Source organism: Hoplias malabaricus, chromosome 1 (genome assembly GCF_029633855.1).
Source record: "Hoplias malabaricus isolate fHopMal1 chromosome 1, fHopMal1.hap1, whole genome shotgun sequence".
Lineage (NCBI taxonomy): Eukaryota > Metazoa > Chordata > Actinopteri > Characiformes > Erythrinidae > Hoplias > Hoplias malabaricus.
Window position 1 is genome coordinate 19775211 of NC_089800.1, and position 17257 is coordinate 19792467.

A 17257-nucleotide genomic window follows, 5' to 3' on the forward strand; every position below is an offset into this window, starting at 1 on the left:
AGGAGTCTTGTAACCCAGGCGATTTTAAAAGTTTAGTTGAGGTAAAACACGTTACGTCCTTAATCTGCTATTGTATTATTTAACACATTCTTACTCACATATGGTGAGATTTTATTCTCCAAATGAAATGGAACGTCATGTTCTCTCAATGCACAGTTGTGGACTTCAGTGCTCCCAAAGAAGAAAAACACGCATGTAGCTGTACTCAATATTTGATGCATAAATCTATGCACAACCAAGCCTGATACACTTGTGAAAAGGGGATTTAAAATGCTGAGGGGCACAAATGAGCAACTCGGCGGGAGACAGGTAAATAATGGGGAAGCCTGTTGCACCGCACACCTACGTACACATGCAAACAAGCTACAAGGATGCGAGTGCGAGTAATTCGTCTGGTATAAAGCACACCCGTGGGTGCAGTCTGGGTGTGTGGTGTGAAGGGTAGAGTTACGGCGCCATCGTGAGGCTCCCGCTGGAAACTCATCAGAAAAGATCAAGTCCAAGCGGAAATTGCGTCAGCTTCCCCGCAGAAGAGCCTGGAAATGGCCGACCACACCGAAGGACTTTAATCCACTGTTTCATTTAAGTAAGATTTATTTTTTCTAACATATTTTATTGTTAATTCCGCTCGCCTTGTTTGTGGGTTTTAGAACCGTAACAGAGCGCTCTGTGGCGCGCGGCGGCGCCCATAAAGCCTCCAGTCGTCTCTCGCGCCCCGACCGGATCGAGCCGTTTTCGAAATAAGAGCCCTTTGTTTTGAATGTCAAAAACTTGCTAAATTAATGAGCGAGAGAGTACAAGTACATCGCTGTTGTTATTTAAAGCGTATTAAAAAAAATATTAATATTTATATTTATTTAATTTTCAACGAAATAGTGTCGCCATACGTTGGCGCGCGCTAGCTTTGCGTTAAGGTTAACGTTAGCTAGCCAACTTTTATCAGGCGGGAACTTTTATTTTTAATCAGCGCTGTACTCATCCGAGACCTAATTTCAGCTACTGATATTATCAGAGCTGTCATTACATTTATTTATTACATTTAACATCAGAGTCGCTAAAATGTATATTTTAAAATGTGGTTTTAGCGTTAATTTTGTTCGGCGGATAAGTGGGAACTGTTTCGGTTAGTGAATTTCCAGAATGAATGACTTCTTTTTAAGGTTTCTGGCTTTTGGTTGGTGTCAGAAAAGCGTAGATGACAAACTGCGCATGACACAAATACCCCAGTCTGCATCTGCTCTTATAGACACCTAAACCCAAACACCAGGGAAGGTTTTATAACTGCAGTGTTAAAATAACACAAGCAGAAATAAAATTATATAATAACTAGCTTGAGAAGAATTCTAAAGAAAGTATACAAGTCATGACTAACTTGCAGAATTGAACTTTAAACTTTAAGACCCTCTAGCATTTATCAAAACTAAAGTTTTAAACTTTAGTTCTTTTTCTGCACTTTTATTTTTTTACTTAGTAAAAAAAACTCAAGTGGGCTTTGATTAAAATATAAATTAAATATAATTTCATAACATACCAGCAACACAATCGTTTATTATTGAAATGCCAGTGATCCATAGTTCTATAGAAGTTCATTATTTAAAAAAAATAAAATATTTATCATTATTTTTATTATTACTTGCAGATTTGGAGTGCCCCACAATGAGTCTTTTCTCTCACAGTGACTCCCTTCTGGAAAGGCTGCGAAAGCAGCGGGAAAGAGGCTTCCTCTGCGACTGTACAGTGGTAATAGGAGAAGCTCGATATAAAGCTCACCATAATGTACTAGCTGTCTTCAGTGAATATTTCTCCACTCAGAATTTGGATGCTGGAAGTGAAGATCCCACTTTAACACTGGACCCAGACATGGTGGATGGCAAAGTGTTTGAGAAATTGCTGGATTATATGTATACAGGGAAACTGACAATGGATGGGTGAGTATTTGATTCTTATATTTTACCAGAGGTTCCCCAAAGCAGACCTGGGAATCAGATTGTCATACTTTTGTTTAATTTACTCTAGCATATGAAATATCTAAGTTTATCTGCTATGCTAATTGGAAAAAACTATAGGTGAATTGGCCCAGCAAGTGACCCCTTCCTAACCCAGTGATTTTAGAGCTAAACTTTAGAAACATTTTAATGCCCTTTGTGAAAATATTCTTTCTTCATCCCAGGGATGAGATTCCAAACATTCATAAAGCAGCATCTTACCTTGGCATTCAAGAGGTGGTGGATCTCTGTACTCAATCCCAGAATGATGTCAAAGATAGCCCTACAGCCACAAGGGGTGCAGACCCCATGATTCCACGATCTCCACTGAGCCCAGATGACTATGAGCCGCTGGAACCAATTGAAGAGGTAGAGGAAAGAGAAAGGTTAAGAGCAGAAGGAGAAGAAAACTGTGAGGTGCAGGACGCAGCAACTTCAGGTGATGAGTCACAGTTGTCTGGTGAACAATCCGGACAGAGTCCAGAGAAGCGGACCAGGAAGCAAAAGACTCATTTTGATGAGAGAGAAAGCCCAGTTTCCCCAAGAGGAAGAGGACGAGGAAGAGGCAGGCCAAGAGGTCGACCTCGACTGCGGCCCTTCTCTTGTGGTAGGTTGGATTTTGCAGCAACAGAAAAAAGTTCAACTACACAAAGTGCAGTAGTAAGTAGAGGTACTGGAAGGCCTAGAGGTCGTCCACGGAAAAGGCCGCTACCATCTGAAACCGCAGATTCTACTAGCACTGAGGAAAGCACTACAGTAATAAACGATATTGAGACAGAATGCACTGAAATCAAGCAACCACAAACCACGCCCGAGCCACCTGAAACTGCCAACCCAGATGAAGACACAGAGGAAGTGGATACAAAAGTAGGAGAAACTACTGAAAAAGATGAAGTCAAGACAAAGTCAGAAGTGGAGAATACGGAGGACGTTGTGGTTGTTAAACGAGGGAGAGGTCGACCAAGAACAAAGCCGCTGCCGTCTGAGACACCAGATACAGCCAGCCCCAAGGAGGTTTCTTCACCAGTTAAAGATAAAGACGGGCCCTTGCGTAAAAGAGGCAGGCCGCGAGTTAGGCCGCTACCATCAGAAATGTCTGAAAATCCAGAAGAAGGTGAAGAGCAAGACAATTCTCCAGAGGAAATGGGTGATGAAGAGAAAGTCAAGGTAGTGTCATCATACTCTGATACTCCAGATGGTGGAAATAATGTAGATGATGAGGGCCCTAGTGAGACTTCTTCTGACGTCAGCCCCTACAAGAAGGTACGGACTAGCAGTAGGAAGAGGAGCCTGAGCAGAAAGATGAGGGAGAGTCAAGCCAGCAATGATGAAAATGATGAGGAAGATGTTGTTGAGGAATGGGCTGAGGAAGAGGAAGTAAAGCTTGAACAAAATAAACTCCGGCCTATCTGTAACATCTGTGGGAACCTGTTCTCTGAGATGAGCAGCCTGCGCAGACATATGCGCATACACAAGGGCATCAAACCCTATCAGTGCCAGCTTTGTGAACGCTGCTTCAGGCAGGGAAACCAACTCAAGACACATATGCGAATTCACACAGGTAAGTCAGAGCCCCCCTCAAATCATTGTTTAAACGCTTTATAACTCCATCCTGTTCCTTAAAATTACACACCTAGGAGTTCTTTCCATAGAGGAAAAAAATATCACAGGAAGCTCCACACCTTCACTCACACACTCATCACTTTTTTGCACCATTCAGTAAACACCAATCTATGAACATGCAGTTAGTTCTGCCTCTATATCCAATTAACCCTTCACCATCACCGGCAGCTTGAAAGCCACAACCCTCAAATTGGCAGCTGTGATTTGGCTTTATTACATAAGAAACCTTGGCTGTCTGCATTTGTGCATTTGAGGCTGTCTTTGGACACTTGGTCAGACATGGGGTTGACTGCTCATTTTGTGAATGATACTACTTTTAGCCTTTAGACAACACCACATGGACATGTTAACGTAGTTAATACCTTAATTTTCTGTGCTATAACTAAGCAGTCACATTTGTACATAGGTCCTAGGCTTTAAGGATGTAAGGAGTATTTATTTCCTTAGGGTTTTTTGTTTATTTGTTTTATTGGTAATTCAGCATTTTTCATAAGGTGCATTGCAGTGCTAAAGAAATACAAACTAGAGTCCTATATAATTTTCCAGCTTCTAAAATATGCAAGTAAAAGAAGCAAATATAAAGGTATTGACAAGTTATTATGCATAATAAATTACAAACTCATATTATGCAGTCCTGTGAGTGCTTAAAGAAACATTAGAATTTTTTTCTTTCATATTATTTATTGCTTAAATGTGTTAATTTTTTTCAACTTTCATTTATTTTCGTATGCATGTAGGAGAGAAGCCATTCAGCTGCACCAACTGTGATGCACGCTTTGCCCAGAAATGCCAATTAGTCTATCATTGCCGAATGCATCATGGTGAAGAGAAGCCACACAAGTGTGATGTCTGCCCTGCAGCTTTTGCGACATCCAGTAACCTTAAAATACATATGAGGTGTGTTTGGTTCTTGCATATGGGTTAAGCACCAAGTTACCTCTCTTTTTAGGTAAATTAATTGTGTTTATAAGGACATAAAATACATGAATACATGCAAGGTATGTTCTGTAAATAACTTTCCAGTGTCTAATAAATGCCTGATGGGTTTTTTTTTTTTTTTCTTCCTAAAATTTAAACTGGGAAGTCTGCAAGATGTTCCCCACTGATAATAAAGCTGATGTGCCCACTCACACAGCTTTGATAGAACAGTTCCCATATGGTCTCTGCCTGCCTGTCTGACTGTGAAAAAAGGAGAGAAAACTATTGAGCAAAACATAATCTAACAAGCATGACATTGGCTCGTCTGTGTGTTTAGTCATCCTATTGTAAATTCATCCACCTCCACCAGCATCCAGCAGTTGATGGATCTGGGGACTCTAGTTACAATAACATAACTTAGTGGTCTTTAAATAATTTCTTCCCACATATGTATTTAGGTGTAATTTTTAGGCTGTGTTTTTTCATAACTTTGTTAGATGTTTAATATAGTGTTTAATTTTAGTGTCACAGTTATTTTTAAAAATTTGACACAGTCACCCCTAGAACTTTAATGGCATTAATAGCACGATCAGTTATGCTTTTAATGTATGAATTAGGGATGGGTATTTCAGTCAACTTTTTTATAACATTATTCAGATAATAATCCAGTGATAACAAGAATGTCTTGTTTTAGGTCAGTCATGAGACTTAATTATGAGTAGTATTAACAGTAGAAGAACAAGTTTGCATATTTTTCTAGCTTAGTAAACCATTTTTAAAGTTTTCTTGATTAATCAATTAATCTAATACTTGTAGCTATAACATATAAATGTTTATCCTAACCATAGAACACACAGTGGAGAAAAGCCTTATGAATGTGGCGAGTGTGGTAAGCGTTTCACCCAGGCCAGCACCTTGATGTATCATAAACGCCGACATACAGGGGAGAAGCCATATATCTGCGACACATGTGGCATGTCCTTTGCTGTTTCCAGCTCCCTGATCTCACATTCCAGGAAACACACAGGTGAGGAGAGGGACAAAGCTATGAAGCAGACATTTGATATAAGCAGTTTTATATATCACTTTGTTTCATGTGGACTTTGCAAACATTGTCTATTTCTGGATTTGTAGGGGTGACTCCATATATCTGCTTGGATTGTGGGAAACCCTGCTTAACATCTGGAGAGCTCAGAAAGCATATGGACATCCACAATGGTATGTTTTATAATATAAAATTAGGCACATATGCCAATGACCATATCATAAAAAACAAAGACTTTAGACTATTGAAGATGTTTGGTTGGTTTAACTTATAGCATAAGCTGTAATAATCAGTATATTTCTCAATTTAGGCTCTAGGAGAGTCACCTGCAATATATGTGGAAATACCCTCTCAGATATTTATAGTCTGAAGAAACATAGAGCTTTAAAACACAATGGTATGTATACTGGTGTATGTGTGTGATGTGTGTGTGTACACCCTGATCAACCATTACATCCTTGTGTTTCTACAAATTCACTGACCATTCTCTCAGCTCCATTGACCATACAGGAGCACTTAGTTCTACAGTTACAAAGAGTTGTCCACCTGTTGCTCTACTTTTTGCATACTTTAACTCCCTTTCACCCTGCTCTTCAATTGTCAGGACACCCACAGGATCACCTCAGAGCGGCTTCCAGCAGTGACACTGACGTGGTGGCAGTGTACTAGTTGTGCTGGTGAAAGCAGGGTTAAACAATGTGTCCATTTCATTATACCCATCTGCCTAGTAGATATAGTCGGGATAGTAACTAATCTGTTGCTGACCAGTTGTGGTGGTCATCTTTTAGTCTTTCATCAGTGGACACCGGATGATGCCACAGGACACTGTTGGCTAGAATTGATTGGTTGGTGGACTGTTCTCAGTTGAGGTGTTTAGTAACTCTGTGTCTCATCCTCTCATACCACTACAACACCCTAATATTACCATCATGTAAAGTGATGATGAATGATCCATCACCTAAATAACACCTGCTCTTTAGTGGTCCTGTCTGTGGGTGTCCTGACTATGTAAAAAGGTGAATGATGGGTAACAAACTATTCAGAGCAACAGATGGACTAGTACCTGTCAATTAATACTTTCTTTTTAATGGTTGTTCAACCTGTTTAAATTTTCAGCTCCACCAGAACAAGATGTTGAGCAACCAAAAAGCGAACCATCACATCCAATCAACATCCCAATTGACCACCAAGGCTTAATAGCCAGAGTGCGGTCTGTTCTAGCGGAATCCCCAGAACCAAGTTTTCCAACAGATGCAGCACTGGCCACAATGCCCTCAGAGACCTCAATGATCATCCATCAGCCAGATACACCAATGATCTTCCAGCATGCCGATGGTACAGAATCACAAATGATCATCCAGCATGCAGATGGTACAGGATCACCAATGATCATTCAACATGCAGATGGTACAGACACTCCAGTAATTTTCCAGCACGCAGAAGCTGCAGGAGCGCAAATGATCTCAGGTTCACCAATGTTCATTCAACACGGAGACTCCTCAGAGGCCTCTGTGATTATTCAGCATGCAGAATCAGCAGAGACACCAATGATAATTCAACATGCTGATACATCTGAGACACCAGTGTTTATCCAGCATTCAGAGGGCTCAGACCAGCCTATGTTCATTCAGCATTCAGAAGCCTCAGGACAGCAAGAGTACATACTGCATTCAGAAGGCTCAGGACAGCCAATGATCATCCAGCAAACAGATGCCTCAGGACAGCCAATGATCATTCAGCATTCAGAGGGCTCAGGACAGCCAATGTTCATTCAGCATTCAGAGGGCTCAGGACAGCCAATGATCATCCAACATTCAGAGGGTTCAGGACAGCCAATGATCATCCAGCATTCAGATGCTACTGGATCACCAATGTACATCCAACATGATGAATCCTCAGAGACCCCAATGCTTATCCAACATGGAGAAGGCTCAGAGCAAGTGAGATATGTGGTAGAGCAGTATGAAATACCAGGATCTTCAGAGATGGAGCATGCTCAAATTGTCATTGTGCAGACTATTGATTAAAGTGGCAAAAATACAGTATCTGGTCTTTATGGCATATGTACAGTAGATTTTGGGCAGCAACCAGGACACGTGTCCACTCCATAATATTTAGCACATTTCACTGTGTACAATGTGAGGAAGTCATTTTTATGTATTTTTTTATTGAAGCTTTTCAATACCAATTCTGAAAATATCCCTGTCATACAGTGTCATACTGAGTGTGGTTTTATATTTGTATGATTATAAAGTTGCTTCTAAAATGTAAAGGCATCTGTTAACTGCAAAAAAGAAGGGATGCTTAAGTTAATATAATGCTGTTGAATATGCTGCAACCTGCTATTGTTCCATTACTGCTTAGTATATTACAGAATTTTGTTCTTTGTTCTGAGAAAGGAAAACAAGATGAATTATCATTTACTGTGTGATTTTCTTGTGTTATTTTTTTATCCTTAGAAATAATCAGTGCAGTTGTGTTTTAGCGCTCTGAAATGTAGATCATAGGTATCCATAACCTACTACATGTGAAAAACATGCACAATTTATACAGATCAAATATAATTTGATACTCAGTGGGAACCATCCATCAAAGGTCGTTGTTTTGATTGTTGCCAGAAGAGGCCGCTGTAGTGCTGTTGCTATAGCAATACGAAAATAAAGACCATTTTTGTTGGAGTTGTATTCTCTGAGTTCGTGGTACCGGTCTTCGGAGAGTATGGAGGGGGTGTATTTATCACTGTGTAATGAGCTCCGGGTTTCTGTAAATGCTTATATTTCCCAAGTGCTGAGAGAGACTCAGAACTGCGGCAGGTGGGTTCACCCCCGTTTTTTTTGTAAACGAGAGCTTTTGAAGTTTTAATGTGAAATTTCGTTTGTATTTCGTTCATTTAGGGGTATTTCACTCAAATTGACCGGCAACGAGCGACTAAAGGAAGTAGCACGACTGACCGACAGTGACCTCCTTGTCTTGTCCAAAACTCTTCGTAATGATTTGACTGTTTCAGGTAAAGTACGAGTTGCTGGGATTATCTTCACACTACAAACAGCACTGAAGCTGACTACCTTAAATTAGACCTTCTCCCACCGTGTTTCTGTTTGTAGCGGAAAGCATAGTAGCGCTGATGTGTTTCAATTAAAACCCGAAAGAGACTAATTAAATTCAGAAGAATAATTTCAACATCTCCAGTACATAGCATTGCATATTGAGTTTGTTCCATATATGTGGTATATTTATGAATGTTGCACCAGGCCATTATTCTATGGAGAGTATCAAAATACTCAAGTCACAAATATGGTTCATTATTCACAAATAAATATATTCCGGTCTGCAATTTGTATATTTAGTGAAATTAATGAATACATGTATTTGTTTTTTCATATATATATTATGCGAAAATGCATACATTTGTTTAAATTTCGCTGCAGATATTTGTAAAGTCACGGTCTTGAATTTAAAAAGTATTTATAAAGTGTTGAATCTGCATTTGTTGATCAAGTCACTCGACTAAGTTTTCCTTGACGTATTTTTTGTTCATTTCCCCTCTTATTTTTTGAATTTTGAGACTTTCCTTTCGTATTTTACTCGATCCACACACACACGCAGCCTCATCCACAAATGTGGCTAGGCGAACAAGTTACCGCTAGGTGGCACTGTTGTTTTCTTAACTAACCTGTTGCTCTCAGAGCCGCCGCAAAGCAACCTCCTGTGGGCGGGACTTGTGACTTCATTGGATGCCGCAGCAAATGATGGACATCTAACTCTGCTGCTCATTGGCTAAATAAAAGTGATGACCAATAAAGTAGCGCATTTTCTGTTTACGTGGGGTATCTGAGAGCAGCGTCTGTCGGTCTGTCTGAAACAAAACACTCCAACTTCAAAAATACGGAACACAACGCGTCTCGTTATCGGTCCATTTATCTGACAAACCTAATCTGCAGCGAAATTGGGAAGTAAACGTCCTTAAAAGCGTTGGGCCGTGATTACCTGCTCCTAACTGATATGAAGCTGAATTCAGGGCCTTATTCGTTGGCATTTTGTTCGAAACGTCCACATTAAATGTTCCTTCTCCCTTTAAGTTGGCACCACACGTCTTTAAAACAACTGTGCCACCTACCAGTGACTTGTTCGCCTGGCCACATTTGCAGATTCAACACTTCATAAATACAATTTAAATTCGAGACTGAGTTTACACATATTTGCAATGTAAATTTGAACAAATGTATTTATGTTCACATGAAATGATGATACATTTATGAATTTAACTATTTGTACAAATTGCAGACTGTGAGACAGAGAAACATTTATGAATTAATTTGTGGATTAAAATTTACGCATTTGTCAAGTATTTTGAGATTCTCCATAATTTTAATAAAAAAAAAAACCCTTTCAGCTTTAGATTTGCGTTACAACTGCATCTCAGATGATGGAGCTCGGTATCTGGCTGACCTCATTCAGGTATGCTGGATAACTGTTAATCTAAAACCTTATATTTAATTTCAGCTGATTTTTTTCTAAAGCTCTAAACAATTTTACGTGTGTTTACTCTCAGGAGAACATGGTTCTGCAGTCGCTTGATCTTATGGGGAATAATATAGAAGTTGAGGGAGCAGAGCGAATTGCAAAAAGTTTGCATGTGAGCATAGAACTCATTTTCTCTTTATTAATGCTGAGGTGTAACTTAGTTTTTTATGTCTCTTCCTTGTGTAATTTTACTGTGTATCTTTTGTATTTTGTATTGAGAACCCGTCCACACCCATCAAAGAAAAAAAGCTATAATTTTAATTTATTTATTTTAAATGCTATAGGTATCTATCTATCTATCTATCTATATATATAGCGCATTTTATTATATTGTGTATTGTGTTATAACATATATTATTATCAAAGCAAATATATTATTCATAAAATTACTAATTATGCCTTACAGTTGACAACATAGCATGTAGCAATTTAAACCACAATAATATTGAGTCACAATGAGTTTGCAATTATTTCAGCTTTGTGTTAACATAATGCACAAGTGTGGTTAGCTATTTGACATAGCAACCTGGGCTAGACTAGTTTAATTGCATGAAAATCTAGAAATATTTTGGTTTACCAGTATAATATTAAACAACATAAAAAATAAAATATAATATGCAGGTACAATTTGTTCCAATAGAGGCTTACCAGGTACTGTCATGGTCACTAGAGACTGACACAGAGAATGTTATACATTCTGTACTGACAACCTCATTCCACCCTGTTGTCGTTATTCTTACATTTGTGAACTTTGTATTTAAACCCCCATTTCCAAAAAATTGGAATGCTGTGCAAAATGTAAACAAAAACAGTGCAGTGATGTGCAAATAACTAAACCCAATATTTAATTTAAAATAATACACACAACATTTTACATGTCAAAACTGATCATTTTATTGTTATGTTTGTTTGCTTTTGAAGAATATATATATATATATTTAATTTGATGCCAGCAACAAATTACAAACATTTAAACATTTTGGGTCAGAGTCATGTTTATAACTGTGTTGCATCACCTCTTCTTTAAACAAAACTCTAAACATTTTGCAACTTTTCTAGAAATGGGGTTTATATTTGATTTCATTCATTTATTGTTCACAGAATTCTTATAATTTTGAATAAATAAGCAAAGATAGCTTTTTGCATATTGTTGCTGTCCAATGAAAACATGTATCTCCAAAATAGCAACTTGTTGCTGGCATTTCTATTGGTCCATTCATCATAAAAAGTTTACACAATGTGAAGGACAGCTGCTGTGTTCAAATGATGTAGTAAACTAAAAATTATTAACAATGGAGATACATGTATTTGATTGGACTGATGATGATATAGTTACCTTGTAATATTGTAAGTTATAAGTAATAGGTTCTTGTAATATAAATGTTTGATGAAAATGGAAACAATGTCTTTCAGCAAAATGTAACCTTGAAGAGACTGAGAATGACTGGCAATAAGATTGGAAACAGAGGTGCTATGCATTTTGCCAGCATGATGCAAAACAACACTGCATTAGAAGAACTGGACATGTCTGACTGTGACCTGGTAACTTGGCAGAACATTTACAGCAGATGTTCTTATCCATGGTGACTTATGACTTTAATCATGGTGCAGGTGAATATAGCGTTAGGAGTCTTGCCCAAAGACTCAGTGGTGTACTGTTGTGTGCTTGCCTTAGTGGGAAATTGACCCCCTTTCTGCATCGAGTGTAGTGGTAATACTCAATATGCAACATAAACCAGTAGAACAGAGTATACTTCTGAATATTAAGTGTGTTCTTCCAGTGAATGTCATTTAAATGATTCTTTTTGACCCTGCAGGGTACACAAAGTCTGATCGCTTTTGCCATTGTCCTGAACACTAACAAAAACGTTCGTTCCATCAACATCAGCCGACCACTGCTGTTCAGTTTGCAGGTTTGAGTGTCAGTGTTCATCTGATACCCTCTGACTTGTGTATTTGTGTGAAGACACTAAATGCAAATTTGGTGGATCTGACAGGAAGAAACTACGGTCCATATGGCTCAGATGTTGGCAGTTAATCAGACTCTGAAAGAGCTTCACATGGGGAAGCAAGGCATGACAGATTCTGGTGTTGAGAGACTGTGTGAAGGCTTGATGTCAAACCATACCCTGCGGTACCTGGATCTCCGCTGGTAATCACAAACATATGCATTACAGTCAAAACTATTCTTGGTCCTAGAGACTACATCCGATATTTGGTGCAAAAAAAGGTTTTCTGTGGAGTAATACAATAATAGGACCAGATTTCTGTAAAGAACATTTCAGATTAGTTTCTTGGCATCTTTTCTGATATTACTCTGTACAGCCATTTTTGGCACCTTTATATATGTATTATGCTCATGTTTTCATTTTCTCTAAAGATGTCCTTCTTTTTTTTAATCTATATTAATTTTTTTTTAATCTATATTATTGCAAATGTACTTTAGTATGTTATCTGTTAAGTCAATTTTATTATTTGTTTTTTAAAACTAAGATGGCTCAATTAAGTAAACAAAATAACCAGCAGATTTATGCATTAGTAATCAGTAATGACAGCCCTGTTCCAGATAATAACAATTAAATCAAGCAATTGCTTATTGTTTTCTCCAGTAACAGGATTACACGAGATGGAGCAAAAAGCTTGGCTGAAGTCCTGAAACAAAACAATACCTTGGAGATTTTAGACCTGTCATCCAATCGAATTGAAGACGAAGGTGCAATATGTCTGAGTGAAGCCATAGCCCTGACCCACTGCAGATTAAGAGCGTAGGGATTTCTACCTTTTTCAGACAGAATAATCTGTTAAATATAGTAGATAACAAAAGGCTGTGTCACAGAAACATTCTCCAAACATAAAGAAGAGATTATGATCAATATTACCTCAACAACTTTCAACACATTTCTCTCTGAGGCTCCAGTAAAACACTGAGCTGCATCAGGTTGGATGGTGGCGCTACAGTGCTGAAGCGGCACGAGCATGTCCCAACTCAGCTCTCAACTCTCTGACCGTTTGATAACTTTAACACAAAAAATTTCCCAAAAAGAGTACTTGTGCAGGGAAAAGAGGTCCTCTGGTCACCGCCGAACGGTTCCAAATATAGGTCACAAACTGGAATGTGAAATATGACTGAGCTAACCATAGACGGTGTAGTGGTGCCACCTTAAGTTCTGTCTATGAAATAAGGCTGAATTAACAGTTCCTACTCACGCATGCACGTTTCAGCATTAGGTATCAGTCAGTCAGTAAGCTCATATGCCTCTTCTAGACTGGCCCAGCAGGCAGTCCAGCAATTGTTGTGAGTTGTAACCGCTATGTCCACTTTATTTCCTTATTTCTGTTTTGTCCATGTCTGACAGGCTGTCCATCCCAAGTAACAACATTGGCACAGCAGGACTGGTGTCCCTCACCAAAGCTATGGGTAAAAATCCACATCTGACGCACATTTATATTTGGGGGAACAGACTTGAGGAGCCAGTGTGTGTGGTAAGATGATATTATACACATACAAACTAGATAGATCAAATTTGTGAAGTCACACAGTTCCATTGCTTCACAGTGCAATTGGGGGGCATTTATAGACTCAGCTGTAAAGGTTTTAACAGGAAGGAATACAAACATTTTATTTACTGATGCAGTATTTTTTACTTTGACTGATAGTAAATGTATCCATTTTGTTATAATGTGATATTTCTGTTTAGTTTTTCCAAATCATTGATAGTTTATTTACTTAAAAGGGTAAATGCTATGAGAATGTGAAAAATATTTTGATTGTGATTCTGTTGCAAAAGTGTTCCCTAAAAGAAGGGTGATATTGGTCATTTATGGTCAGTTTGTTTGAACAGGCATTTTCCCAGCTCATTGCCAGGGGGACTCTGTTGAAGGAGCACACTGATGTGTTTCCTTATGAAGTAGATGGGCATTTTTACTTGGCCGAGGTGTTCCATGGCCTACGAAGGCATTATTACTGGACGCCAAGCATTGGTGAGGATGGAGACACTGCCAGCAATGCAGCACTGGAGCTGAATCCATCACACTCTCTGGATCTACAACCCTGCTGAGCTCAGCACTCTTCTACAGATACAGTCAGTCCATCTGTACAGAGGTGTGATTAAATCATGGGGGTAGAATTTTGGGAGTTTCACATTGTTGTTGATAACACAAACATCTAAAAACCTCTATGTCATTTTGTCATGTTGATATGGAATTTTCAAGATAGCGAGACCAAAACTTAATGGTTTATATATAAATGCACATCAGAGCTTTTAAATTATTACCAGATCTAAAGATGACCATATATCTGGCTTCATTGTTGCATTAAAAAGAAAGGTGTTTTCAGTGCCCTCCTGTTAAATCCTTTATTGAAAAAAGGTGCAAATTATTTACATGATATAGAAAGTTTTTGATTCATGTTACATATTGACACTGGTTTATTTGTAAAAAAAAATGTACATCCTGGCTGGCTTTACATCTTGGACGGTATAAAAAAAAGCTTAAAGTGTCATTTTCAGTACAATCATTTTAACTTGAAAAAAAACTACATTGTTCCCAAGTTTCTTTTCCAGTTTGGCCAGATTAAAAGAAATTGAAGTGAATATTTGCAAGCTTTTATTATAGAATTTTGTAAAATGAACTAATAAAGAATAAGTCCTGGGGTCAGTTTTCCAAAACTTTTAATCTTCATCTAAATCGTCAGGATAATCAAATACCTTTTTTCCAATCCAGGATCAAAATAAACTCAGAGATTTCAAAACATTTTCAGATTGGATTAAGCTGGTCCTGATATCACAGGATAAGGATTTCTAGATCCCGATTTTCTGTGATTTAATACTCCTCATTACTGCCCTCTGCTGGACAAATAATTTTACAGTTTCTTGTTAATGAAAATACAATCATTAAATCAAGCATTTTAATAGAGCAAATTGTTCCCTTTATTCTCCACACTTTAATTATGGTTTTAATTGCTTATTTACATTTTATGCTCTCTTCACTTTAACTTTAATTGTCTGAAAAACAGTTTGAGCTACACGTATTTATGAAACAAGTTACTAAAATTTCAATAATCTCGAGAAATAAAGGTGTCACACAGCATTCCTCATTCATAATTGTTTTTTACTCTTGCCAACATATTTTAAAAAGAGTTCAAACCCATTTTTCAAGTTTAATCCAGCTAGATTTTTTTAATCTTGTCTGATACCTTTTGAAAAAACGGCCACAGAAGATTAAATGTGGAGTTTGAAATCAACACAACTTTACAATCTACCATTAATATACAACATGGTACAATTATGTTCCATGACTAAAGGGACTGAATGTGTATCCTTGAGGGAATCACCACAGTGACAGTTTTACTGAGAGTGTAGACTGTAATACATATTTGTTTGGTTCAACTCTTTGGTCTTTGGTCGTCTGTGTTTTCTTATTGTACAAATGCAGTGTGTTGTATGCTAGAAACATATTTTTGTATTTCTGGTGGAGGAATTTATGTAACAATACTGGATAAGCGGTTACAGATAATGAATGAATGAATGAATGAATAATAATAATAATAATAATAAAAACGCAGATGCCTTTTTTATGCTTCTGTTGAGAATCTAATGTCTGTTTTCAGTAGTTCAGGAGTTAAAACGGCTTTAGTAAGAGCTCTAATAGGTCATGATGCAACTTAACAAATGGCATGTAGTATGTATTGGTTTCAATTACCTTTATTTTTAATTGGTTTGCCTTTCAGGAATGCTGGATCTTCACTGAAGAACTCTGTTGTTTTCTGTTATTTTGCTGCATCTCTATTGGTGGCAACAGTCTACCCATAATGCAGCGCACCCTAAATCTCATAAACGTTTTCAAACCAACTGATATTTTTGAAAATAATTAGCATATTTTACCAAACCAGCCAAAGAGCAAAGCTAATTAAAATGAGTCTTTATATGCCTTGTGAAATGACTAGTGTTCTCAATGATGGTGAAAAAAAAGAAAAAATTCTGATATTTAAAAAATTTCTACCCTGATAGAGAAAACTAGTTCCACAGACTAAGTATCAGCAGCGAATGCAGACTCCTATTTTTTAAACTGTTTCTTAAAAACTGAGCCCCTCAGGCTGAGTCGACTCAATGGGGTGTTCCTCCTAGTGATGGGAATTTCGGCTCTTTTTGGGGAGCCAGCTCTTTTGGTTCCTAAATGGCTCTTTGTTTTACCACTTATTTCCACTGGTACAGAACAATATTACCTACATTTTACATTTATATGGACAAAATATTATTGTTCAATATTAAAAATAATAGTTTTGACATGGCCAATTGTTTTTATGGCTGTCTTGTAATAACTCACTGATTGCACTCACACATTCAATTGTATAAATAACTGGATTTGTATTTAAACACCTTAATAAAAAATCACTTGTAAACTCTGAAATATAGCCAATGGAATCCAAAATGTAGGTATTACAAAATAGCTTATTAAATTAAATAATCATCCATTTCTGGGTAATAAAATAAACAACTACAATGCAACGTGCAAAACAGCACCATTCAACGGTAGTGATAAAAACAACCACAACTGTCAACAAACATTTAACTAATTTAACATTTTCTTCAACAATTTTTCGGAAGGCAGATTGGCATTCAGGAAAACCAAGTGTCTCAGCTTTGCTTGTTGTTCTCTGATTGGTTGAATGACAAGCCTTAGAAAAAAACGGCTCGGTCTTAGACGGGAACCGGCTCTCATCGTTCACTTACAAGAGCCGGCTCTTTGAACCGGTTCGTTCGCGACCGACTCATCACTAGTTCCTCCAGACAGAAATGCATTCTCTTTGAGGTCTTCCTCCTGGAGGACAGTATATTGTCCCCCTGTTCCGAGGAACACCTCATTCTCCTTCAGGCCTGAGGCACCTTCAGGTCCATGCAGAACCCGTGATGCTCTCTGGCCTGGCAGGCAGAAAATGAGGTAAATTTGGGCTGGCCAACTAGCATCTCCTGCTACGGTGGGTGAAGCATATCAGCACTGGGTAGTCCCACTGGCCCTGCCCACACTGGCAGAGCTTAAGGCATGCAGGCAGGAGGCTCACCCAAACTGAAGGTTCGGGTAACCTCAGCCCCACCCACACTGGGAGAAAGAGGTAGGTTGGCCCACACCCAAATTTAATAAGATGCAGTTTCTTGCTACAGAG

The 17257-nt window shown here is 38.1% G+C and overlaps 2 protein-coding genes across 5 annotated transcripts; both read left to right on the top strand.

Annotated features, from left to right (window-relative positions):
* Window positions 1-365: 365 nt before the first annotated feature.
* Window positions 366-7599, top strand: mynn (myoneurin). 2 transcript variants are annotated; one of them, XM_066668247.1, is made up of 8 exons: window positions 368-586; window positions 1640-1928; window positions 2171-3546; window positions 4346-4505; window positions 5375-5553; window positions 5661-5744; window positions 5882-5968; window positions 6688-7599. In XM_066668247.1, exons 2-8 carry the CDS (start codon window positions 1657-1659, stop codon window positions 7596-7598), a joined length of 3069 nt encoding a protein of 1022 aa, XP_066524344.1. In that variant the 5' UTR covers window positions 368-586; window positions 1640-1656; the 3' UTR covers window position 7599. The 2 variants fall into 2 exon arrangements, with proteins under 2 accessions (XP_066524426.1, XP_066524344.1); XM_066668329.1 differs by lacking the exon at window positions 5882-5968 and having other exon boundaries at window positions 366-586.
* Window positions 7600-8251: 652 nt separating this feature from the next.
* On the top strand, window positions 8252-15565 carry lrrc34 (leucine rich repeat containing 34). Of its 3 annotated transcripts, none has more exons than XM_066668456.1 (10): window positions 8252-8384; window positions 8466-8578; window positions 9965-10029; window positions 10124-10207; window positions 11509-11637; window positions 11913-12008; window positions 12093-12247; window positions 12705-12860; window positions 13452-13578; window positions 13938-15565. In XM_066668456.1, exons 1-10 carry the CDS (start codon window positions 8290-8292, stop codon window positions 14151-14153), a joined length of 1236 nt encoding a protein of 411 aa, XP_066524553.1. In that variant the 5' UTR covers window positions 8252-8289; the 3' UTR covers window positions 14154-15565. The 3 variants fall into 3 exon arrangements, with proteins under 3 accessions (XP_066524553.1, XP_066524703.1, XP_066524627.1); XM_066668606.1 differs by having other exon boundaries at window positions 13925-14059; XM_066668530.1 differs by lacking the exon at window positions 11913-12008.
* Window positions 15566-17257: the final 1692 nt, after the last annotated feature.